Source organism: Lynx rufus, unplaced genomic scaffold (assembly GCF_022079265.1).
Source record: "Lynx rufus isolate CCGP_SWC_20201006 ecotype Redwood Valley unplaced genomic scaffold, mLynRuf1.p SCAF_3, whole genome shotgun sequence".
NCBI classification, from domain to species: domain Eukaryota; kingdom Metazoa; phylum Chordata; class Mammalia; order Carnivora; family Felidae; genus Lynx; species Lynx rufus.
The window spans coordinates 82,915,296-82,940,320 of record NW_025814845.1 but is presented as its reverse complement, the minus strand read 5'-3'; the positions used below and the strand labels follow the sequence as shown (position 1 = coordinate 82,940,320).

At 36.3% G+C, this 25,025-nt stretch overlaps 1 protein-coding gene across 2 annotated transcripts in view; it reads left to right on the top strand.

The window, feature by feature from the left end:
* The window catches only part of MANBA (mannosidase beta), a 111,941-nt gene that overhangs the window by 72,600 nt on the left and 14,316 nt on the right, over positions 1-25,025 (top strand). Inside the window, exons 11-13 of one of the 2 annotated variants that reach the window (XM_047090480.1) lie at positions 1,427-1,594; positions 10,539-10,757; positions 18,044-18,208. In XM_047090480.1, coding sequence (XP_046946436.1) covers positions 1,427-1,594; positions 10,539-10,757; positions 18,044-18,208 — 552 coding nt within the window. The remainder of the gene's footprint in view (positions 1-1,426; positions 1,595-10,538; positions 10,758-18,043; positions 18,209-25,025) is intronic. The other variant, XM_047090481.1, reaches the window with a different exon arrangement.

The following is a 25,025-nucleotide window of genomic DNA, read 5'->3' as shown; positions in this document are numbered from 1 at the left end:
TATTAATTATAGTTATGTAGGTTGCAAACATTTCAGTTTTTTAAACTTTTTTCATACAAATAAATAAAATATGATATCAGTGTGCCTTCCATTCTTTTATGTATTATTAAAGAGAAGAAGAACATTTTTTTGCAGAGTTCGTTAAAATTTTAAAGTAGAGCTTGCCACAAAATTCTAGGTCAGCTTGAAGGGTATGTGTAGAACAGAGTCACTGCAGCTTTTTGCCTCTTCAGTATTTGTGTTTTCAGTAGCACCGTAAACATGCCATTCATAGTTGGTAGCAGCCCTCACTTCCTGGGGATGCGCAAAGGCAAATAAAGGAAATAGTATTTATAAGGCTAGTTTAGAAAAACACAAGACTGTAATTTTTGAGAATGAGATAAATCTCTTTAATGCATCCTTAATGCATCTCTGTTTCGTATAGGAGGTACTTAGCATCTTGAATGGAGGCCACACGGAGAACATCAGCTGGGATCCATCACTGTAACCATGTGTTACATGGAAGAGAAGTTATAAATACCAATGAGGTTATATTGCTAAAATGAGTTCCAAAGGAATTTCTCTTGATCATTGACTCACTCCGCTGTCAAAGAGATTTCATTACCTTCTTTTGCTGGAGTCCATCTTCTAGTGTGTCAGAAGAACTGGATCCTTCCACCTTTATGTAGGGCTGGTCCACAGAGAGCCCAGTTCATGCAGGTTCAATTCTTAAGGCTGGCAGCATTTTCAGATAGATTGCTGATTTCTTCCTCTATGTTTGGATATATTCGGTAACTTGCATAACCTTAGTTGATTTCTCAGGGCATGACATTGATAGTTATTTCTGGAGCTATCCTCTTGATGCCCAAATCCTTTTTCCGTTAGAATATTCCATATATTTGTCTTTAACTTATGGAATATCTCTGGGACTCACTTGCTTTGTGAAACCCTCTCTCGTTGTCTTTGTGGTTTTCTGAATTCAGGGGAGACTGTGACAACCTCAATCCCTCTTTCAGCAGAAGTGGTCATTCTACCTCATTTGTTTCTTCACACAAAACTCCAACTTGTTCTTGAGAAACTCCTCTGTAATATAATGTCTCCTGCCTTTTGTATTTCTTAGAACCTTTTTGTGGCAAGTCAGATAATGATGAGGTTGATTTATTTTTCTTTTTTAATAAAAGGGATTATGTTTTCTTCAGTTTTTATACAATAGAGGAGAAGAACCCTATCTTATTGGTGTTTATAAAATCTAGGCAAAAAGAATCAGAGATTGCTTAAAATGTATCCCTACAGGTAATGTTACAAGCCATTTTCTAATGAGTTTTCTGACACATAAGAATTTATGTGCAGAAATGCAATGGCTATACTTTTGTGAATAATTATAACTCTGAGGTTTTTTTTTCTTATTGGTCATTTGAAAATTATTTTATGTTTTTTGAAATTTTAGATCAGGAGACTGAAATCTCATCCTTCCATCATCATATGGGGTGGAAATAATGAAAATGAAGCAGCGCTGATGATGAATTGGTTTAATATACACACCAGTGAGCTGCATACCTACATCAATGACTATGTGGTTCTGTATGTGAAAAATATTCGACAGATTGTTTTGGCAGTAAGTAATGATTTTTCATGCAGTAGAATTTAAGAAACTCTTTTGAAAGTGGATCTGTTTGAATATTGGTATAGTATACTTTTGTGTCCTTTTTTAGGGCAACCTTCAACATTATCATTTTAATACAGAGCTGCATGTGAATGGATTATAATGCTGCAGCATGTGAATGGGCTCGTGGGTTATGGACTTCTTTAGGAATTAACTTATCTATGGAACTCACCACACATACACCAATATTGTGTTTATACTTGCAGATTATCATAGACTCTTTCTGGAGCCCAGCCATGGAACCCCAAAGGTTGAGAATTTCTACTTTAGATGGTTTACTGATATGTCACTTCTTTTTTTCTTTCTTTCTCTTTGTTCCTCAATATATTAATATGGTGAATTCTGGGAATTAATTTTCTAATAATAAACTAGTTCTAGTATAAGCTCTGTTTAGTTACAACTTCTTGTTCTTGTATTCTGTGTTAGATTTGGTTTGCTAATATTTTAGTTAGACTTTGAAAATTTATATTCATGAGCAAATTTGGTCTGTGGTAAGAATTGTAAACTCAAATGCCTAGAGGAGCCAAATTTGTTTAAAAAAAAATAAGTAGAGTAGATGAGGCTCACAGAGAGAAGAGGGGACTGTGGTAATAGGAAAATGGATGTTGGGTCTCATTTATATTAAGAATTTTTTCTTAAAGCTTATTTATTTATTTTGAGAGAGACAGAGACAGCACAAGTGGGGGAGGGGCAGAGAGAGAGAGGGAGAGAGAGAATCCCAAGCAGGCTGTGCACTGCCAGCATACAGCCTGATGCAGGGCTTGAACCCACAAAGCTGTGAGATCATGACCTGAGCTGAAACCAAGAGTTGGTTACTTAACTGACTGGGCCACCCAGGCGCTCCAGCATTTTTTTTTTTTTTTTAGAGACAGAACACGAGCTGGGGGAAAGGAGCAAAGGGAGGAAGAGAGAGAATCCCAAGCAGGCTCCAAACTCGGTGCAGAGGCCAACATGGGGTTTGATCCCACCACTTGGGATCATGACCTGAGCTGGAATCAAGAGCCAGATGCTCAAGGGACTGAGCCATCCAAGCACCCTTCTTATCTTTTTGATGATAGCCATCCTTACAGGTGTGAGGTGATCTCTCATTGTGGTTTTGATTTGCATTTCTGTGATGATTAGTTAAGCACCTTTTCATGTACTTATTGGCTATCTGTATGTTTTTGGAAAAATGTTTGTTTAGATCCTCGACTCATTTTTTAGTTGAATTATTTGGTTTTTGCTATTGAATTGTATGAGTGCTTTAATGTATTTTGGATATTAACCTGTTAGCAGGTATATGATTTGGAAATATTTCCTCCCATTCAGTATTTTGCTTTTTCATTTTATTGATGGTCTTCTTTCCTGTGCAGAACCTTTTTAGTTTGATGTAGTCCCACTTGTTTATTTTTGTTGCCTTTGTTTTGGTGTCAAATCCAAAGAATCAAAGCCAAGACCAATGTCAAGGAGCTTACCACCTGTGTTTTCTTCTAGGAGTTTTATGATTTCAGATCTTACATTCAAGTCTTTAATCCATTTTGCATTGATTTTTGTGCATGATTGAAGAGAGTTGTTCAGTTTCATTCTCTTGCCTGGGACTGTCCAATTTTTCTAACACCATTTATTGAAGAGACTGTCCTTTCCCCATTGTATATTCTTATCTCCTTTGTCATAAATTAATTGACCATGCATATATGAATTTAATTTCTGGGTTCTCTGTTCTATTCTATTGATCTATGTGTCTATTTTTATGACAATACCATAATGTTTTAATTTTGCTTTATAATGTATTTTGAAGTCAGAAAGCATGATGTCTCCAGCTTTGTTCTTCTTTCTCAAGATTGCTTTGACTATTCTGGGTCTTTTGTGGTTTCCTAAAAATTTTTGGATTATTCATTCTGTTTCACTGCAGTTTTGATAGGGATTGCATTGAATCTGTAGATAGGTTTAAATAGTATGGACAGTTTAGCAATATCAGTTCTTCTAATCCATGAGCACAGAATATATTTCCATTTACTTGTGTCTTCTTCAGTGTCTTATAATTTTCAATAATAATTTCAGTTTTTCACTTCCTTGGTTAAATTTATTCCTAGATATTTTATTCTTTTTGATGCAGTGGTGAATAAGATGGTTTTCTTAATTTCTCTTTCTAATAGTTAATTATTAGTGTACAGAAATGCAATAGATGTCTGTGTATTGATTTTGTGTCCTGAAATTTTACTGAATTCATTTATTCTAACAGTTTTTTTGTGAAGTCTTTAGAATTTTCTACATATAATATCATGTCATCTGCAAACAGTGCCAGCTTTACTTTTTCCTTTACAATTAAGATACCTCCTATTTCTTTCTCTTGTGTAATTGCTCTGAGTAGGACTTCCAGTACTATGTTGAACAAAAATGGTGAGAGTGGGCATCCTGGTCTTGTTCCTGATTTTAGAAGGAAAAGTTTTGAGTTTTTCACCATTGGGTATGATGTTAGCTATGGGCTTGTCATATATGGCCTTTATTATGTGGAGGTATGTTCCCTCTGTAGTTACTTTGTTGAGAGTTTTTGTAATAAATGGATGTTGAATTTTGTCAAATGCTCTTTCTGCATTTGTTGACATGATAATATGATTTTTTAAAAGTAGGCTCCACACCCATCAAGGAAGCCAATGTGTGGCTTGAACTCATGACCCCTGAGATCAAGACCTGAGCTGAGATCAAGAGTCAGACCCTTAACCAACTGAGCCACCCAGGCACCCTGTTCATGATTTTTATCCTTCATTTTATTAATGATACAAGATGTATCATCTTGATTGATTTGTAGATGTTGAACTGTCCTTGTATCCCTAGAATAAATTCCTTTTGATCGTGATATATGATTTTTTTTTACTTATATGAGTTTCTTTGTTAATATTTTGTTGAGAATTTTTGCATCTATGTTCATCAAGGATATTGGCCTGTAATTTTCTTGTGGTGACTCTATTTGGTTTTGGTATCAAGATAATGCTTGCCTTGTAAAATGAGTGTGGAAGTTTTCCCTCCTCTTTTGTTTTTTGGAAAAGTTTCAGAAAGATTGGTATTAATTCTTCTTAGAATGTTTGGTAGAATTCACCAGTGAAGATGTGTGGTCCTGGACTGTTGTTTGTTGGGAGGTTTTTGATTATTGGTTCAATCTCCTTACTAGTTAATTGGCCTGTTCATGTTTTCTGTTTCTTCATGATTCGATTTTGGAAGGTTGTATGTTTGTTTTTTTTTTTTTAATTTTTTTAACGTTTATTTATTTTTGAGACAGAGAGAGACAGAGCATGAACAGGGGAGGGGCAGAGAGAGAGGGAGACACAGAATCTGAAACAGGCTCCAGGCTCTGAGCTGTCAGCACAGAGCCCGACGCGGGGCTCGAACTCACGGACCGTGAGATCATGACCTGAGCCGAAGTCGGACGCTTAACCGACCAAGCCACCCAGGCGCCCCGGAAGGTTGAATGTTTTTAGGAATTTATCCATTTCTCCTAGGTTGTCCAATTTGTTGGTGTATAGTTGTTCACAGTAGTCTCTTACGATCCTTTGTGTTTCTGAGGTATCAGTTTTAACATCTTTTTCATTTCTGATTTTGAGTTGTTTCTCTTTTTTTTCTCAGCAAGTCTAGCTAAAGTTCTGCCATTTTGTTTGTCTTTTTAAAAATTAATTAATTAATTAATTAATGTATTTATTTTAATGTTTTTGTTTTTTGGGTTTTTTTGAGTGAGAAAGAGAGAAACACAATGTGTGAGTGGGGGAGGGGCACAGAGAGAGAGAGAGAGAGAGAGAGAGAGAGAAAGAGAGAGAGAGAGAGACACAGAATCCAAAGCAGGTTCCAGGTTCTGAGCTGTCAGCACAGAGCCTGATGTGGGGCTCGAACTCGTGAACTGCAAGATCATGACCTGGGCTGAGGTCGGACATTCAACTGACTGAGCCACCCAGGCGCTCGTTGTTTATCTTTTTTAAAGAACCAGTTCTTGGTTTCATTGATCTTTTCTATTGTCTTTTTAGTCTCTATTTCATTTATTTCTCCTTTCATCTTTGTTGTATCCTTCCTTCTACTAACTTTGGGCGACATTTGTTCTTTTTCTAGTTTATTAAGGTGTAAAGTTAGATTCTTTCTTTATTTGAAATTTTTGTTTTTTTGTTTCTTGAAATGGTCATTTATCTCTCTGATCTTTCCTCTTAAACTGCTTTTCCTGCATCTCATAATTTTTGGTATGTTGTATTTCCATTTTCATTTGTCTCAATGTATGTTTTAATTTCTCTTTTGATGTCCCTGTTGATTCATTTATTGTTCCGTGGCATATTCCTTAATCATCACATATTTGTCAATTTTCCAGCTTTCTTCTTATAATTGATTTCTAGTTTCATACCCTTGGGGTCCAAAAATCTGCCTGATGTGAGTTCAGTCTTCTCAAATTTGTTAAGATTTGTTTTGTGGCCTGACATATGATCTATATTGGAGAACGTTCAATGTGCACCTGAGAAGAATGTGTATTCTGTTGCTTTTGGATGGTATGTACTGTGTTTATCTGTTAAGTCCATCTGGTCTAAAGTGTCATTTAAAATTCTATAATTATAAATGCTAAAACAGAACTTGATATATATCATATATGAATATGTTCATAGGTGAAATAAGGGAAAAGGGAGAGGAAAGAGCTTGTTCCCAACTCCACTGTAGAGCCCTTCCTTACGGTGGTTCTTTTTGCATTACTGCTTTCTAATAGGCATATTATACTTGTATTTACTACATGCATAAACATTATATAATAATATAAATTAGCTTTTTTTTTGCAGGGAGAGGAAGCAGCACTTTATTTTTTGTAGTAATGTAACTTTTCAAAAGATGAAACTTTTAAAAGCTTTAATGTTTAATATGTGATTTAGTAATCTGATTGTCTTTATAATTTTTTGATCTATAATTAGATATTTTGAATATTTGGGTATCTCTTGAACCAACATAAAAAGGGACATATTTAAAAGAATAGTATGTGATTTTGGTACCGAAATATGTTCAGTGGATGAGACTCTTCATTTATGTGAAGAAACTTCAGTGAGAATTCATGAAAAGCTTAGGTTCACATTTTTTTAGCTTATCTGATATGCTAAGTCATGTGTCATGAAGAATTTTTTTATCCACAAATGGTGATGGTATAAGCTTTAATTAATATTTATAGAACATTTATTTTATAATCTTTTTTCTCATAGTGTTGGTATTACATTTTTCATATCTGATGGATTTAAGAAATGGATTTTAATATTTGAGGATTTTCATTTCGCAGCTCAGTGGTTGAGAGCTTATAATTCCAAGAGGAAGCGAATGAGGCATGTGGCCCCATAGTGGTGCAAATTGGTTAGGAAACCACTTCCTAGGAACAGCTCTGTATTATGGAAATGGGAACATGAATTTTGGTGGACATTTAGCCATATCTTCCACACATGGGTTATTTACCATTTACTGTGGTCCTATGAAGGAGTAGTTATTATCCCCATTTTGCAGATAAGTCTATTGAGGCTTAACCTGTCCAAAAATAATAAGGTTCTGATATGATATTTAAACTCAGTCCATCTGACTCAATAGCCTCTATTCTTTTCTTTTTTTTTTTCTCCTGCTGTGCCTTTTATTCCCATGACCTGTTCATTCCAGGAACTTGTATCTCCCGCTCCCCTTCTCCCATTTTGCCCAACTGCTGACCCGACCCCTTCTGGCAACCATCAGTTTGTTTTGTGTATTTATAGGTCTGATTCTGCTTTTTGTTTATTCATTTGTTTTTGTTTTAGATTCCACTATGAGTAAAATCATATATTATTTTGTGTTTCTCAGTCTGACTTATTTCACCTACCATAATATCCTCTAGGTGCATCCATCCATAATGCCTTCTGGGTCCATCTCAAATGACACAATTTCATCTTTTTTTGGCTGTGAAAGATTCCACTATATAGATATAGATATAGATATATAGATATAGATCTGACATCTTCCTTATCCATTTGTCCATTGATGGACACTTAGATTGCTTCAATATATTGGTTGTTGTAAATAATGCTGCAATAAACACAGAGGCACACATATCTTTTTGAATTAGTGTGTTCCTTTTCTTTGGGTAGTAGATACCCAGTAGTAGAATTATTGGATTTTATGGTATTTCTGTATTTAGTTTTTCAAAGCACTTCCATACTGTTTTCTACTGTGGCTGCACCAATTTACATTCCTACCAGCAGTATGCAAGGGTTACCTTTTTTCCCATATCCTTGTCAACACTTGTTTCTTGTCTTTTTGGTTTTATCCATTCTGATAGGTGTAAAATGGTATTTCATTTTAGTTTTGAGTTGCATTTCCATTTGCTGAGTGATGTTGAGAATGTTTTCATGTGTTCATTGGCCATCTGTATGTCCTTTCTGGAAAAATGTCTGTCCAAGTCCTCTGCCCATTTTTTAATTGGATTATTTGTTTTTTTTTTTGGTATTGAGTTGTATATGTTCTTTATATATTTTGGATATACATTTATATATATCCCCTTATCAGATATATCATTCGCAAGTATCTTCTCCCATTCAGTAAGTTGTCTTCTTATTTTGTTGATGGCTTCCTTTGCTGTGCAAAAGCTTTTTTCTTTCGATGTCCTCCAAATAGTTTATTTTTGCTTTTGTTCTTCTTGCCTGAGGGGACATATCTAGAAAAATGTTGCTATGTCTAATGTCGGAGAAATTACTGCCTGTGTTTTTTATGGTTTTTAGGATTTTTATGATTTCAGCCCTCACATTTAGGTATTTAATTCATTTTGAGTCTATTTTTGTTTATTGTGTTAAAAGGTGGTACAGTTTAATTCTTTGGCATATAGCTGTCCAGTTTTCCCAGTACCGTTTATTAAGGAGACTGTCTTTTTCCCACTGCATATTCTTGCCTCTTTTGTCATATTAATTGACTGTATAGTTGTGGGTTTATTCCTGGGCTCTCTATTCTGTTCCACTGAGCTATGTATTGATTTTTATGTCAGTACCATACTATTTTGATTACTACAGCTTTGTAGTGTATCTTGAGTTGAATTTTTATAACCTCCAAGCCTTGTTTTTCTTTTTCAAGGTGTCTTTGGCTGTTTGGGGATCTTCTGTGGTTACATACAAATTGTAGTATTATTTGTTCTAGTTTTGTAAGAAATGCTATTGGTATTTTGATAGGGATGCATTGAATCTGTGGATTGGTTTGAGTAGTATGGACATTTAAATAATACTGATTCTTCTAATCCACGAGGATGAATATCTTTCTATGTGTTTGGGTCATCTCCAGTTTCTTTCACCAGTGTTTTATAGTTTTCAGAGAAGAGATTGTTCACCTCTTTGGTTAAGTTTATACCTAGGTATTTTATTCTTTTTTTTGGTGTAATTGTAAATGGTATTGTTTTTAAATTTCTTTTTCTGCCATTTTATTAGTGTATAGAAACACTACTGATTTCTGGGTACTAATTTTGTATCCTGCAACTTAGCCTCTTATTCTTAAGCACTACACCTGTGTTTCTTAAGTGGAGGAAATTTTGTCCTCCAAGGGACAGGGGAACATTTGGCAATGTCTGTAGACATTTTTTGGTGTGTGTAGGGGTACGACTGGCATCTAGTAGGAGAAGGGCAGGGATGCTGCTAAACATTCACTCTCCTCCTGCCCCCTTTCCAAAACTTATCAAGCCCAAAATTTCAGTGTTGCCAAGGTTGAGAAATTCTGCACTAGACTTTGTACTACCCATGTTGGTAGAAGGTAATGTAAAGGCATGACATGATGGGAAAAGATTAAGAGAAGGTGCTGAGGAATAAGCTGAGTTTTAATAATGACAGGATATAAAGGATTGGCGAGTAGCAGAAAGGTGCTGGTGGTTGTTGAATGCAGAAGGCAAATGGTTCTTTTTTTTTCCTATCAGCCACTTGGCATTTCGGAGACTTGACAATATTTTTTTAAAAAAGTAAATGGTCTGACACAAACAGACATTTCTCCAAAGAAGACATACAGATGGCCAGACGTAGGAAAAGATGCTGAACATCACTCATCATTAGGGAAATGCAAATCAAACCTACAAGGAGACATCATCTCCTTCTTGTCAGAATGACTAAAAGTGTTGGTGAGGATGTGAAGAAAAGGGAACCCTTACCTACTGTTGTTGGGAATGCAAACTGGTGCAGCCACTGTAGAAAACAGTATGGAGTTTCCTCAAAAAGCTAAAAATAGAACTACCCTAGGATCTAGTAATCACACTACTGGATGTTTGCCCCCAAATTACAAAAATACTAATTCAAAGGGATACATGCATCCCTGTGTTTATAGCAGCATTATTTACAATAGCCAAATTATGGAAGCAGCCCAAATGTCCAGCAATAGATGAGTGGGTAAAGAAGATGGTGTGTGTGTGTGTGTACATAATATTCCATTATTAATGGGATATTACTCATCTATAAGAAAGAATGCAATCTTGCTATTTGCAACAATGTGGGTGGATCTAGGGAGTATAATGCTAAGTGAAATAAATCAGTTAGGGAAAGACAAATACCATATGATCTCACATTTATGTGGAGTTTACAAAAACAAAAAAAAACAAAAAAAATGAGTAAAGGAAAAGAAGAGAAAGATAGAGAGAGAAACCAAGAAACAGACTCTTAACTATAGAGAACAAACTGATGGTTACTAGAGGGGAGGTGGGTGTGGGGTGATGGATGAACTAGTGATAGGATTAAGGAGTGCACTTGTCATGATGAGCACTGGGTGGTGTTGAATGAAGTGTTGCATCACTAGAGTTTACACCTGAAACTAATTTTACACTGTATGTTAACTATGTTGGAATTAAAATAAAAACTTAATTTAAAAAGGTAAATCGTTTGTATTTTACTGAGTGAATATGCCTTTTAAACCATTTTATTTCTGAACTCAGAGAGACAAGACTCGTCCTTTTATCATATCCAGTCCTACAAATGGGGCCGAATCTATTGAAGAAGGCTGGCTCTCTGCCAACCCCTATGACAAGAATTTCGGTGACGTACATTTTTATGACTATAGCAATGATTGCTGGAATTGGAAAATTTTCCCCAAAGCTCGATTTGTATCTGAATATGGATATCAGTCCTGGCCTTCCTTCAGTACATTAGAAAAGGTAAGCCACTTTTGGTTTCCCAATGATTCAAAATGGTAGGCTGTGGGCCTATGTCACTTTCTCAACAGTGGTTCAGAAAGTCAAATGAAATCTACTTCTTATTTAAATGAAAGTTTAGGAAGATCATAGAACTTTTGTTTGTTTATACTTTGGGAAGCTAAATTTCTTGCAGTCATCATTTTGGGGGTTAATACTTTTCTATATTGCTTTTAATTATGTTCCTTCACAAACACTTAAAAATTAAATGGGAACCAGGGGTTGCTTAAGCCTGACTTCTTATCATGCATGAAAGTAACTCTTACTTGCTATTTTCCCTATATCCTACAACTGTTTTTTTTTTAAAGCTTATTTACTTATTTTGAGAGAGAGAGAGAGAGAAAGAGAGAGAGCATGAGCACACGTGTGTCTGTGAGAAGGGGCAGAGAGGGGGAGAGAGAGAATCCCAAGCAAGGGGGATTCTCACATGGGGCTCGATCTCATGGACCATGAGATCACGACCTGACCTGAAATTGAGAGTCAGATGCTTAACCAGCTGAGCCACCCAGGCACCCCTAGCCTGCACCTGTTTTATCATTTATAGCTATTCAGAATTGGATGGTTTGCTACAGTAAGAAAAAATAATATGATAAATAAACTTTTGTTTAATGTTATCAGGTCATATTAGTTCTTTTCTTTCATCTCCTCTTCTACCTCTTCTATTTCCTCCTCCACTTCCTCCTCTTTTTATTTCATGTTGCTGTATTTGATTTTCACTTTCCTTATTCCTACAGATTCAGTTGCACAAATGGATTCAATTTCAGAGTTGTGTGTATTCTTTTTTGAACAATTTTATTGAGATATAATTCACTGACCATACAACGCACCCATTTAAAGTATATGCTTTAATGATTTTTAGTATATTCACAGAGTTGTGCAAGCATCACCACGACCTAGTTTTGGAGCATTTTCATCACCCCAAAGAAACTCTGTTCCCATTAGTAGTCACTCCCCACTCTCTCAGTCCCTCCTGCCCTGCTCTAGGCACCACTAGTCTGCTTTGTTTGTCTATTTGTTTGCCTGTTTTTCACATTTCATATTTTGGAATCATAAAATATGTTATCTTTGTAGGCTGGCTTCTTTCCCTCATCATAAAGTTTTCCAGATTCATCCATGTTGTAGCATGTATTAGTTTTTATTCTTTTTTATTGCTGAATAATATTTCATCGTATGGATATACCACATGTTTATCCATTCATCAGTTGATGTACATTTGTGTTATTCCCACTTTTTTGGCTATTATGAATAATGCTGCTGTGAACATTTGTATACATTTTTTTTGGTGAACATATGTTTTCAATTCTATTAAGTATATACCTAGGAGTGGATTGCCCGGTCATATGGTAACTGTCTAACATTCTGAGGAATTGCCAAACTGTTTCCCATAGTTTGCAATGGCTGTGCCATTTTACATTCCCACCAGAAAATGTATGAGAGTTCCAATTTCTCTACATCTTTACCAACACTTATCCCCCCCCCCTTTTTCACATTTCCCTGGAAATTTGCATTTACAGGAAATTTGCATTTCCTTGAGAGCTAATGATGTTGAGCCTCTTTTCATGTGCTTGTTGGCCATTTGTATATTTTCCTTAAAGAAGTGTCTATTCACATCCTTTGCTGATTTTTTAATTGGTATGTTTTATATCAGATCTATGATTTGCAAATATTTTCTCTTAATTTGTAGATGTTCTTTTTACTTAAGTTTTAAGTAAGACACAAAAGTTATAAATTTTCAAGTTATCAAAAATACTTATCAATCTTCCCTGTTATCTCTTGTGCTTTTGGTATTTTTCTTTCTTTCTAAGTTTTTAAAATGTTTATTTATTTCTTAGAGAGAGACAGACAGAGTGCAAGCAGGGGAGGAGCAGAGAGAGGGAGACACAGAATTCGAAGCAGCTCCAGGCTCTGAGCTGTCTGCACACAGTGCAACGTGGGGCTTGAACCCACGAACTATGAAAACATGACCTGAGCCAAAGTCGGAGGCTTAACCAACTGAGCCACCCAGGCACCCCTAAGAAACCATTTTCTAATCTAAGATCACAAAGTTATATTCCCGTGTTGTCTTCTAGTTTTAGCTCTTACATTTAGATCTGTGATCTGTTTTGAGTTAATTATTCTATATGGTATGAGGTAGGCATCCAGGTTCATTTTTTTCTGCATGTGGATATCCAAATATCCAAACACCATTTATTGAAAACATTATTCTTTCCTCCATTGCTTGCCTTGACCCCTTTGTCAAAATCAATTAACCATAACTTTTAAGGTTTATTTCTGGATTCTCAATTTGTTTCTAATTGAACTGTCTCTTTTATGCCAGTACGCACTGTCATCCTTACTGTAGCTTTGTAGTAAGTTTCGAAAGCAGGAAGTGTGAGTCCACCAACTTTGTTCTTCTTTTAAAGATTGTTTTGGCTGTTCTGAGTGCCCTCCACTGACATACCAATTTTAGGATCACCTTCCCAGTTTCTGCAAAAAAGTCAGCTGGGATTTTGATAGGGTTTGTGTTGAGTCAGTAGGTCAGTTTGCAAAGTATTGGCATCCTAACAATATGAAGTCTGATCCACAAACATGTAATGTCTTCTTTCATAATTTTATAGTTTCAGTGTACAAAGTGTATACTTCTTTAGTTCAATTTATTCCTAAGTGTTTTATTCTTTCTGTAAATGGAATTATTTTCTTAATTTATTTTCAAATTGTTCATTACTAGTATATAAAGAGACAATTGATTTTTTATGTTGAACTTCTATTCTGCAACCTTGCAGAACTTATTATCTTTAGTTTTTGTGAATCCTTTAGAGTTTTCTATGTATAAGAGCATCTGTGGATAGAATTAGTTCTACTTCCTCCTTTCCAGTATGGATGCCATTTATTAACTTTTCTTGACTAATTGCCCTGGCTAGAACCTCTAGTACAACGTAGAATAGAAATGGTGAGAACAGACATCTTTGTCTCATTGCTTATCTTAGAGAGAAAGCTTTGAGTCTTTTACTGTTTAGTAGGATGTTAACTCTAAGTTTTTTGTAGATGCCTTTTTTCAGGTTGAGCAAGTTCTCTTTTATTCCTAGTTGGTTGAGTGCTTGTATCATAAAAGGGTATGGGTGGGGCATCTGGGTGGCTCAGTCAGTTAAGTATCTGACTTAGGCTCAGGTCATGGTCTCATGGTTTGTGGGTTTGAGCCCTGCGTCGGGCTCTGTGCTGACAGCTCGGAGCCTGGAGCCTCTTCAGATTCTGTGTCTTCCTCTCTCTCTGCCCCTCCCCCACTCACGCTCCATCTCTGTCTCTCAAAAATAAATAAATGTTAAAAAAATTATTTTTTAAAAAAACGGTGTTGGATTTTTTTTTCTTCAACGTTTATTTATTTTTTGGGACAGAGAGAGACAGAGCATGAACGGGGGAGGGGCAGAGAGAGAGGGAGACACAGAATCGGAAACAGGCTCCAGGCTCTGAACCATCAGCCCAGAGCCCGACGCGGGGCTCGAACTCACGGACCGCGAGATCGTGACCTGGCTGAAGTCGGACGCTTAACCGACTGCGCCACCCAGGCGCCCCACGGTGTTGGATTTTTGTCAAGTATGTTCTTTCTTCATTTACTGAAATAATCATGTGCCTGTAGTTTTTGTTTCCCCTCGCCTATCACTTGTGTAAAGTAACCCCCCAAAATTTTAAGACAATTTCAAAATCTCCCTCAGTTTTGCCAATTAAACCCAACTATATTTGCTTCTACACATTGAAGTTACGTTGTATTTTTAATTGTAATAAATAATGTTATCACCTTAGATCTACCCTTATTTTTTTTTTTAATTACTCCTATATTATGGGGTAGACTTTGGGGGAATACTCTTGTTTCAAAATGAAGGAGGATGGAGTTGAGTGTCCTGAGTCAGGTAGGAACAAGTATTAGAAAAGGAAGGAAGGAATGAAAGAGGCAAAAATATTTACTGAGCAGATGCTCTGTACCAGAGACTCATTGTTTCATTTAACAGTAATCTCCCCCACACCCCCACTTTGAGACCAAGAAGGAAACGAAGGTACTAGAGGGTGAGAGTTCCATCATTATCCCCAGACAGCAAGTAGCATATGTGGATTCAGACTTACTATCTAACACCAGAGCTGATCCATTTTCCTTTCACTACATTTCAGGAAGGTGAGTGTTATGAATTGCTAAACCTTTTTCTTAAATCTGTTAACATTTCTATTAACGTCCTGACAATAATGCAATTGCTGTGTTTTTGTGAAATGCCTGATGTTGTTCAAAGATACTAAACACTATGTTTTAAAATAGGAAAAGGTGAAGCCAAGTTCTATAAGTTCTGTTCATTATGAATCCTTGATTTAGTTATTACCTCTTTTTTGAGTTACATTGCTCAGTTGAGGTTGAATTGGGTAATTGGGAAAATAAAGGAAACCAAAAGAGTAACTTTACATAAAGCTTAGGTTCTTTTATTTAGAGTTTTTTCATGTATTTAACAAAAAATTAAAATGTCCCTTTCTAGTTTGGGATGCATCACTTCTTTGTAAAATAATTATGTTTTCAACAGGCCATTATCAACATTGCACAGCGATTGAAAGCTTGGGCTATGGAATAAACAGATCTGGATTTGAATACTAAGAACTGCCACTCACTAGCTATATTGCCTTGGACAAATTAGTTAATCATTTTGAGTTTTAGTGTCTTCATCTGTAAATTGGGTTTAATAGTAGTAAAATACCTCTTAGGGGAGGGTTGGGGGAAGAGGGAGAGAGAAAAAGAAGTGTGTGTATGTGTTTGTGTGTGTTTCTACATGCAGGTACTGGTGTGTGCATGTGATAACGTGTAAAGATTAAGTTAATTTATACATTGAAGCACTTAGCAGCAGTTCCTGTCACATAGCAACAGGCCATAAAATGTAAGCTGTTGTTAGTATTGATGTAATCCATTCTAGCCATAGGATTTGTATGAAAGTTTTATGTTCTCCAGAGCCATCTAGGTTTAAAGAACTAGAAGCTGGAGCTGGACTGTGCCAAGTAACTTAGGAACTTGGGCAAATCACTGAACCTTTCTGAGCCTCATCTCTAAAACAGAGCGATAATAATACCAACTCATAGATTGTTATGAGGATTAAATGAGTTAATATTCTTTTTTTTTCTAAGTTTATTTATTTATTTTGAGACAAAGAGCAAGAGAGAGCAGGGGAAGGTCAGAGAGAGAGAGAGAGAGAGAGAGAGAGAGAGACAGAATCCTAAGCAGGCCCTGTGCTGTTAGCAAGGAGCCCGATGCGGGGCGCGAACTCACAAACTGTGAGATCATGACCTGAGCTGAAATCAACAGTCAGATGCTTAACCAACTGAACCACCTAGCCGCCCCTAAATGAATCGATATTCTTAAAACAATTAGAGCCCTACCTGGCACTTTCTAATTCCTTTTGATAACATTGTTAGAGCTGAAATGTATGAGACTCTCAAACCATGGCTGTTACAAGTTAGAAAGCTTTCTGCATAACAGATCAGGTTTACCAATTGTGGGATACATTCAAATCATTACCCATCATAGGGCTGAGAAGCCTGAAGGTGTGTTTTAGGCTTTCGAAAGGAAGAAACATAGAAAGCAGGGGAAGGCTGGTAAAGGTGTGTACGTCTCAAATGTGTACAAGATGACTGTAAATACTAATACCTGTATTTTAAGAAACTGAAGCAATTAGTGTTCTCTAAACTGTCTGGTGGTAATAGTTTTGAAAAATAGACATAATAATAAAAAATAGTAATTTGGAAAAACTTCCACTTTAAACATGGCTAATGTACATTATTTACATTTTAGTATAAATAAATTCCTAAAGAATGTTTTTCCTTTGAAGGTGACTGGTCTGTGCATTGCATGATTATAGGGAATTAAAAGTCATATTTTGTGAACAGGGATAAGATTTTTATTTTTTATTTTTTTTAATTTTTTTTTTACATTGATTTATTTTTGAGAAACAGAGTGAGACAAAGCATGAGCGGGGGAGGGGCAGAGAGAGAAGGAGACACAGAATCTGAAGCAGCCTCCAGGCTCCGAGCAAGCGGTCAGCACAGAGCCTGATGCAGGGCTCGAACTCACAAACTGTGAGATCATGACCTGAACCGAAGTCGGACGCTCAACCGACTGAGCCACCCAGGCGCCCCAACATTTTTAATTTTCAAGGATTTTTGAGGGTGGGGTAGACTATGTTTTTCAAAGTTTCTGTGTAACTTGGATTAAAACTGATGTCTTCAAATGTAGGCAACAATTGTCTTCTATCCTTCTCAAATGCTAACAAAGCATTAAATCATAGACCTCGAAGTCAGAATTATGGTCTATTTTTCTGTAAAAAGTACAGTATTAACATATGCATGGTATTTGTTTTTGTTTTTTACTTTGACCTGATGATAGCTTCTCCAAGAGATGAAGGAATAAATAGTATAAATTGTGCCTAGTTAAAAAAAATTATTATTAGGGGAAAAGAATATCATTGTTTGGCTTGTGTCTTCAACTATAGAAAAATTAAACACATGTATAGATCAAATATATTTAGTAGTCATTGAGAAACAAATGAGCAAGTGACCGCAAAGCATTTACCATCGCAGCAGTGATATTTTATTTTTGTTAAAGAATTGACAGTTTTAACAGAATGCTGATTTCAGTCCGTTGTTCAATTTTGACAATTTATTTACCTGAATAAATAAAATGCCATTGGGGCGCCTGGGTGGCTCAGTCGGTTAAGTGCCCGACTTCGGCTCAGGTCATGATCTCACGGTCCGTGAGTTCAAGCCCCGCGTCGGGCTCTGTGCTGACAGCTCAGAGCCTGGAGCCTGTTTCAGAATCTGTGTCTCCCTCTCTCTCTGACCCTCCCCCACTCATGCTCTATCTCTCTCTGTCTCAAAAAGAAATAAACATTAAAAAAAATTAAAAAAAAATAAAATGCCATTGAAAACTAAACATAATAAATGTTTTAAAAACAGGAATAATGTTTTGAGAAGACAAGACTTCTGACAGAAATGCCAAAGTGTAATTTTCTAAAGGTTTGAGTAAGAGGACTGTGTAGATGCCAAGTCCTGGATTTGTGATTCAGCTTTGCACAGGGCTAGTCTTTCACCAATAATAAGGATGATGGCAAAAACATCTCACATCTGTGAAATTAGAGTCGCAGAACAAACCTTGAGCTCTTTTCCAGTATGTAGAATACTTTTCAAGTTTGTCAGAAATGTTGTTTCACTCCTAACTTCCCAATTTGTACCTCTTATTCTCTGCTCCAAAGGTTTCATCTGAAAACGACTGGTCTTACAACAGCGAATTTTCACTTCATCGACAACATCATGCAGGTGGAAATAATGAAATGCTGCTTCAGATTGGATTTCGTTTCAAACTCCCAAAAAACACAGATCCATTACAGACATTCAAAGATACCATTTACCTTACTCAGGTAAGGCACTTTCATTTTGGAGTTCAACAGGTTCCTGCAGTTAACATAAGGGATCACGTAGAGTCTGTAAGCCTTACGTGGTGAAAAAATACTCACGTTTTTATTTCGCCAATTGAGGAGATTATCTTCTTCAAAATAGATACATGATGACATGCAGTGCTTTTGCATTCGCCTCTCTTACACATTCTTGGCATTTGCCTCTCTTACAAAGAACAGCTCACAAAGCTCTACAACAAATTGTGCATTAAAATGTTCCCTAGCTCAAGATTACTATAAAGTTTTAGTAATTAAGACAATAGCATTTCCCAAGGACAAAATGGAACAATAGAACACAATAGAGTCCAGAAACAGACTTGTGTGTAATATAGTTACTTGACTGATGGCGATGATGCCACTGCAATTCTGTGGGAAAGGATAGTTTTATCAATAAACAGTGCTGTATCAAGTGGGTATCTTTATATGAATTTAAGGAAATGAACTTTGATGCCATATACAAAAATTAATTGGTCAGTGATCAGAGACTCAATTGTGAAAGGTAGTATAATAACACTTTTAGGAAAAAAACTTATTTTCATGATCTTGGCAAAGATTTCGTAAACAGGACATTTAAAAAACACTAACTATGAGGGGCGTCTGGGTGACTCAGTTGGTTGAGCCTCTGACTCTTGATTTCAGCTCAGGTCATGATCCTGGGGTCATGGGATTGAGCCTCCGTGCTTAGTGTGAAGCCTGCTTAATATTCTCTCTCTCTCTCTCTCTCTCTCCCTCTGCTCCTCTCCTCCACTCTCTCTGTCTCTCTCTAAAAAAAACAAAGCAAACAAGCAAACAAAAAAATCACTATGAAAGAAAATAATGATAAATTGGACTTCATTAAAATTACAGACTCTTGTAAATCAAGTCACAATTAAGAGAGGGGAAAGACAAGCCACAGATTGGGGAACCATATTTGTAATACATGTATCTGATAAAAGATTTGTATTCTGAATAAAGAACTTCTATAAAGTAACAAGAAAAAGACATACCTATTAAAAACGGACAAAAACCTTGAACAGGCACTTCACCAAAGAAGATATCCAAATGGTCAGTAAATATATGAAAATGTGTTCGATTTCATTCTTAATCGAGGAAATGCAAATTGAAATCATGCCAGGGTACCCCTATGCAAGGCACACGATGTCATTTTAGCACAATGGCTAAAATTAAATAGACTAACAATACCAGCTGTTGGTGAGGATGTGTGACACCTGGAACTTTTAGACATTGTTAGTAGGAATAGAATTTTTTTAACCACTTTGGAAAATTTTATGGCAGTTTCTATCCAAGCTAAACATTTGCTTCCTCTTTGAATCAGCATTTGTACTCTTAGCTATATACCCAAGAAAAATGAGTGCATATGTCTGCCAACAGACATCTAAAATAATGTTCATAGCAGCTTTATTCATAATAGCTCCAAAGTGGAAACAGCCTAGATGTTCTCTAACAGAAGAATTTATAAACAAATTATGGTATATTTCTATACCATAGAAATATATTCTATGGTATATTTCTATAATGGAATACTCCACGGCAATACAAAAGAATAAACTGCTGAAATCAGAATCAATTTGGATGATTCTCACAAACATGTTGAGCAAAAGAAACACTGACATTTCAGTATAGACTAGATAAATCGATTAGTGGTAACCCCTGTTGTGGAGGGCGTGATGAATTATGGTTAGAAAAGGTATAAGAAAACTTTCTGGAGTGCTAAAAAAAAAGCTTTATATCTTGATCTGGGTACTGGTTACATGGGTGTATACACATGATAAAAATCACTGAGGCGTACATGTTCCATTATGCACTTTACTGGATTATTTTTTAAAACAGCTCTATTGAGATATTGACATACCATAAGATTCACTCATTTTAAGTGTAGTATATTTATCAAGTTATGCAACCGTGACCATAATCCAATTTTAGAACATTTCTGACATTCCAAAAAGGTCTCTTGCACCTATTTGCAGTTACCTTCCTTTCTCACCTTCAGCCCCAGGCAAACATTAATCTCCTCTCTGTCTCTATAGATTTTCCTTTTCTCAACGTTTCATATAACTAGACTCATACAATGTGTGATGTTTGCATCAGCCATCGGGCTTCTTTCACCTAGCACGCTGTTTTTGAAGTCCTTCCATGTTGTGGTGTGTACCTGTACTTCTTTCCTCTTTCTTGCTCGATGGCATTCTGTTGTAATGGATATACCATGTTTTATATATACATTCATCAGTTGGTGGACATTTGGATTATTATCAGTCTTTGACTTGTGAATAGCACTACTATGAATATTTGCATACAAATCTTTGTGCACGTATTTTCATTTCCTTTGGGTTGAAATACACAAGTGAAATTGCTCAGTTATATGGTAAATTTATGTTTAACTTTGTAAGAAACTATCAAAACTGTAAGACTGTATTAAAGCCACTGCTTATTAAAATTTTGTAAATATTTATTTTTGAGAGAGAGAAACAGAGTGTGAGTGGGGAAGCAGCAGAGAGAGAGGGAAACGCAGAATGTGAAGCAGGCTCTGGCCTCTGAGCTGTCAGCACAAAGTGCGACGTAGGACTTGAACTCATGAACCATGAGATCATGACCTGAGCCAAAGTCAGACGCTTAACCAACTGAGCCACCCAGGCGCTCCAAGCCACTGCTTTTTTATCTGATGTTTTCTCCATACTTGTTTCAAGTTTGGAGAGATAAGGCAGGAGCCTAATCCCAATCATATGAGTTGATCTGAAGTAGATTAGAGGTTTTTGTTACATATGATCACATTTTAAGTTTTGCATCTTAACACCTAAAAATATGCCAGTTTTTATCCAGACTCTTGCTCACCCTCATCAGTTTTCTCCTGTATAAAAACATAAAATTCTGGATGGAAGCTGAAGCAGAAAACTGTTAGCCAAAAGAACACTCTTTTTTGGAAGGTGATAAACTGATAAAGAGAATTTTATTGTTTTAACCATCAGCTTATCAGTTAGGGAAGTTTTACCAGTGTGATGTGTAATTTGTGAACTTACCTCACAGAATACAAGTTAAAAGGTAAAGTTGATATCTGTCCCTTTTAAAGTGTTGAAGTTCATCATGATTAGCTTTTCACAGCCACTATTCTATAAAAGTGTCTCAGTTTTGGTATATGAAATAGGATGATCCTTATTTGTGTGTATACACATGTGAACCTTTTCAGCTGCTGTTTTTCATGCTGGCTGTCCTCCTCCCAGCTGTTCATTTTATTACTATTACTATTACTTTATTCTATTTCCTCAAAACCACGTTCAAGGTAAAATTTTTTAAGTTTGTTAATTAATTAATTAATTTTTATTTTTTATCGTTTATTTTTTGAGAGAGAGTGTGTGTACGAGCAGAGGGGAGAGGCAGAGAGAGAGAGAGGGAGAGAGAGAGAGAATCCCAAGTAGGTGCGATGCTGTCAGCACAAAGCCCAATGCAGGGCTCTATCTCACGATCTGTGAGATCATGACCTGAGGTGAAATCAAGAATCAGATGCTTAACCAACTGAGCTACCCAGGCGCCCCCTCCTCAAAACCACATTCAGAGAACTGAGAGAAATAATTGTTCTTTTTGAACTCATTAGCATCAGAGGCACATAGTTAAGAGCTGGTTTTTGTTGGTGATGGCTTTCATCTGATAATTTAGCACCTGGATGTCTCAGTTGGCTAAGCGTCCGACTCTTAATTTTGGCTCACATCATGATCTCATGGCTCATGGGATTGAGCCCCAAGTCAGGCTCTGCACTGACAACATGAAGCCTGCTTGGGATTCTCTCTCTCTCTCTCTTACTCTGCTTGCTTGTATGTTCTCTCTCTCAAAATAAACAAGTAAACTTAAAAAAAAACTAGCACTGGTGTCTTATCAGGCATTGGCTTGGAATTGGATTTGTCCTTGTTAGTTCTACCTTGGAAGCTTCTGATGTACTAGGTGGGATCTGAGATGAAAAAAATTAAAATTATGATTTTTTTTGTTTTTATTGTTGGATTTTCTTGACTGAAAGATAGACAGGAAATGTTAGAGTAAAATGTTCTTTCTCCCCTTGCTCATTTGACTTTAGAACAATCATCTTTGACCTGTGCATTAGAAATAAAAACCTTGGGGCACCTGGGTGGCTCAGTCGGTTGAGCGTCCAACTTTGGCTCAGGTCATGATCTTGCAGTTCGTGAGTTCAAGCCCCGCATCAGGCTCTGTGCTGATGGCTCAGAGCCTGGAGCCTGTTTCAGATTCTGTGTCTCCCTCTCTCTCTGACCCTCCCCCGTTCATGCTCTGTCTCTCTCTGTCTCAAAAATAAATAAATGTTAAAAAAAATTTAAAAAAGAAATAAAAACCTTTCTTAGGTCCATTTTCTCTGTTCCTACTTCCACCCCCTGTTCTTTTTGTCATTGTCTGTCCTACTATTCTGAAGAACAGGGTACCTGCATGTGTACCATGTTTTAAGACATTCTATTAAGCATTCTTTTTTTGCAACTTTCAGAAAAATCTTGGCTGAGAAAGCTATGCAGTACGTTCCTTCACATTTAGATCTGTCCCTATCTTATCTTCTAACAGCAAAAGTATCCTAGGATTTTACTTCTTTAACTCTTCTAATATTCCAAAATAATCTTGCCTCACCTTTCCATCTCCTACCTTATCCTGTTATATTGTATTCCAGATAGCCTACTTACCTAGGCATACTCTCTTAAGCTGTGTCACACAGGCCTCACTGCCTTGTTTGAGGACTGTCTGTACTAACACTTCTGAACTGTTAAGGCAACTTACTCTGCCAGCATGGCCTCTTACTAGCCTGACTCAGAGAGTAAGCTGGGCTGGAGATAGTCTTTACTAACCCCTTAGCTTATAGCTCCCTCTAGTGCCTTCATTTGTTCTTCACATATTTGTAGAGCATGCAATGAAGGCTGGATGCTTGGGGATATCCTTAAGAGATTCATATATATATTTTTAAGTTTATTTATTTTGAGAGAGACAGAGCCAGCATGAGTGGGGGAGGGGCAGCGAGAGGGAGAGAGAGAATCCCAAGCAGATTCTGCACTGCCAGTACAGGGCCTGATACAGGCTGTGAGATCATGACATAAGCTGAAAGCAAGAGTTGGACGCTTAACCAGCTGAGCCACCCAGGCACCTCAAGAGATTCATATTCTTTAGGGTCCATTTTATATTCCTGTGTTGCATGTAACTTGATCACAAGAATGAGAAAAAAGGCATTCTATGTTGTAGGCCCAGGTGTTGATGATACTTGCCACCCTGGAACAGTTATTTGTTTGGTAAGCAGCACTGAGATGTGATAGAAGATCCAAGCCATGCTGAGCTTCTAAGATGAATGGGATGGGTAAAGAAGGGGAATGAATGTGATATTATTAATAGAGTACATTACATACTAATATATATGCAACATGTAATTTAGCAGGCTAGTAGACTGTCAGAAATCTTTGGGTATCTACTACATGACTGGCCCTGGGCCATGAGATGCTTTGTATGTCTTCTCATGTAATCCTAACAACATATCTGTGTTACTGTTTTCATTTTATAGTTGAGTAAACAGGCTCAGAAGGGTTAAGTATTTTGCCCAAGTTCTCAGGCAATGAATGCAGCAAGTTTCTGCCTTTTAAACTACAATATTATATCCCTTCACAATTAAGATAAGGAAAGTTCTTTAACTACTGAGGTGTTCGGTTGAATTGTAACATCAATTTGTAGCGGTTAAATAAAGCAGACATCAGAAATTTGGCACATTAAAAAAGGCCTTATTGGAACAATAGAGAAAGTCAATAAAACCAAAAGTTAGTTCTTTGAAATGCTCAACAAAATTGAAAAAACTATAGCTATACTGGCCAAGAAAAAAAAAAAGAGAAGATTCCAATTACTAAATTAGAAATGAAAGGGGCAACACTACTGTTGACCTTAAAGAAATAAAAAGATTGATAAGAGAATACTGTAAATAATTGTATGACAGTAAGTCATTTAACCTAGATGAAACAGCAAGTTCTTTTCATAGAAAGACACAAATTATGTAAACTGACTCAAGAAGAAATAGAAAATCTGAGTAGACCTATGACAACTAAAAAGATTGAGTTCATAATAAAAAAACTTCCCCTACAAAGATAGCTTCACTTGTGAATTCTAAAAAAAAATATTTAAAGAAGAATTAATACCAGTCTTTCACAAATTCTTCCCAAAAAATGGAAGAGGGGAAAACACTTCCTAACTCATTCTGCAAAACCAGTTTTGTTCTGATACTAAAACCAGACAAAGATATAAGAAAAGCAAACAGAGACTATTATCTTTTATGAGTATAGACAGAAAGAAATCTTCAATAAAATACTAACAATCCAAATCCAGCAGTATATACACTATACACTATACTCTATATACCATAATCAAGTGGGATTTATCCCAGAATGCAAGATTGGTTCAACATATGAAAGTCAATCAATGTAATATACCATATTAATAGAATAAAGGACAAATAACTACATGATAATCTTGGTAGATGAAGAAAAAGCATTAGACAAAGTCCAATACATTTTTGTGATAAAATTGTTTTTCAACAAACTAGGACAAGAAGAGGACTTCCTCAACCTGGTGTGACAACTTATGGAGAACCCATTGCTAATATCATTGAATAGTGAAAGACAGAAAGACAAAGTTTTCTTCCTAAGATAAGGAGCAAGATAGTCTTGCCACTTCTATTCAATATTGTACTGAAGATTCTAGCCAAAATAATTAAGCAAGAAAATCAAATAAAAGACATCCAGATTGGAAAGGAAGAAATAACACTATC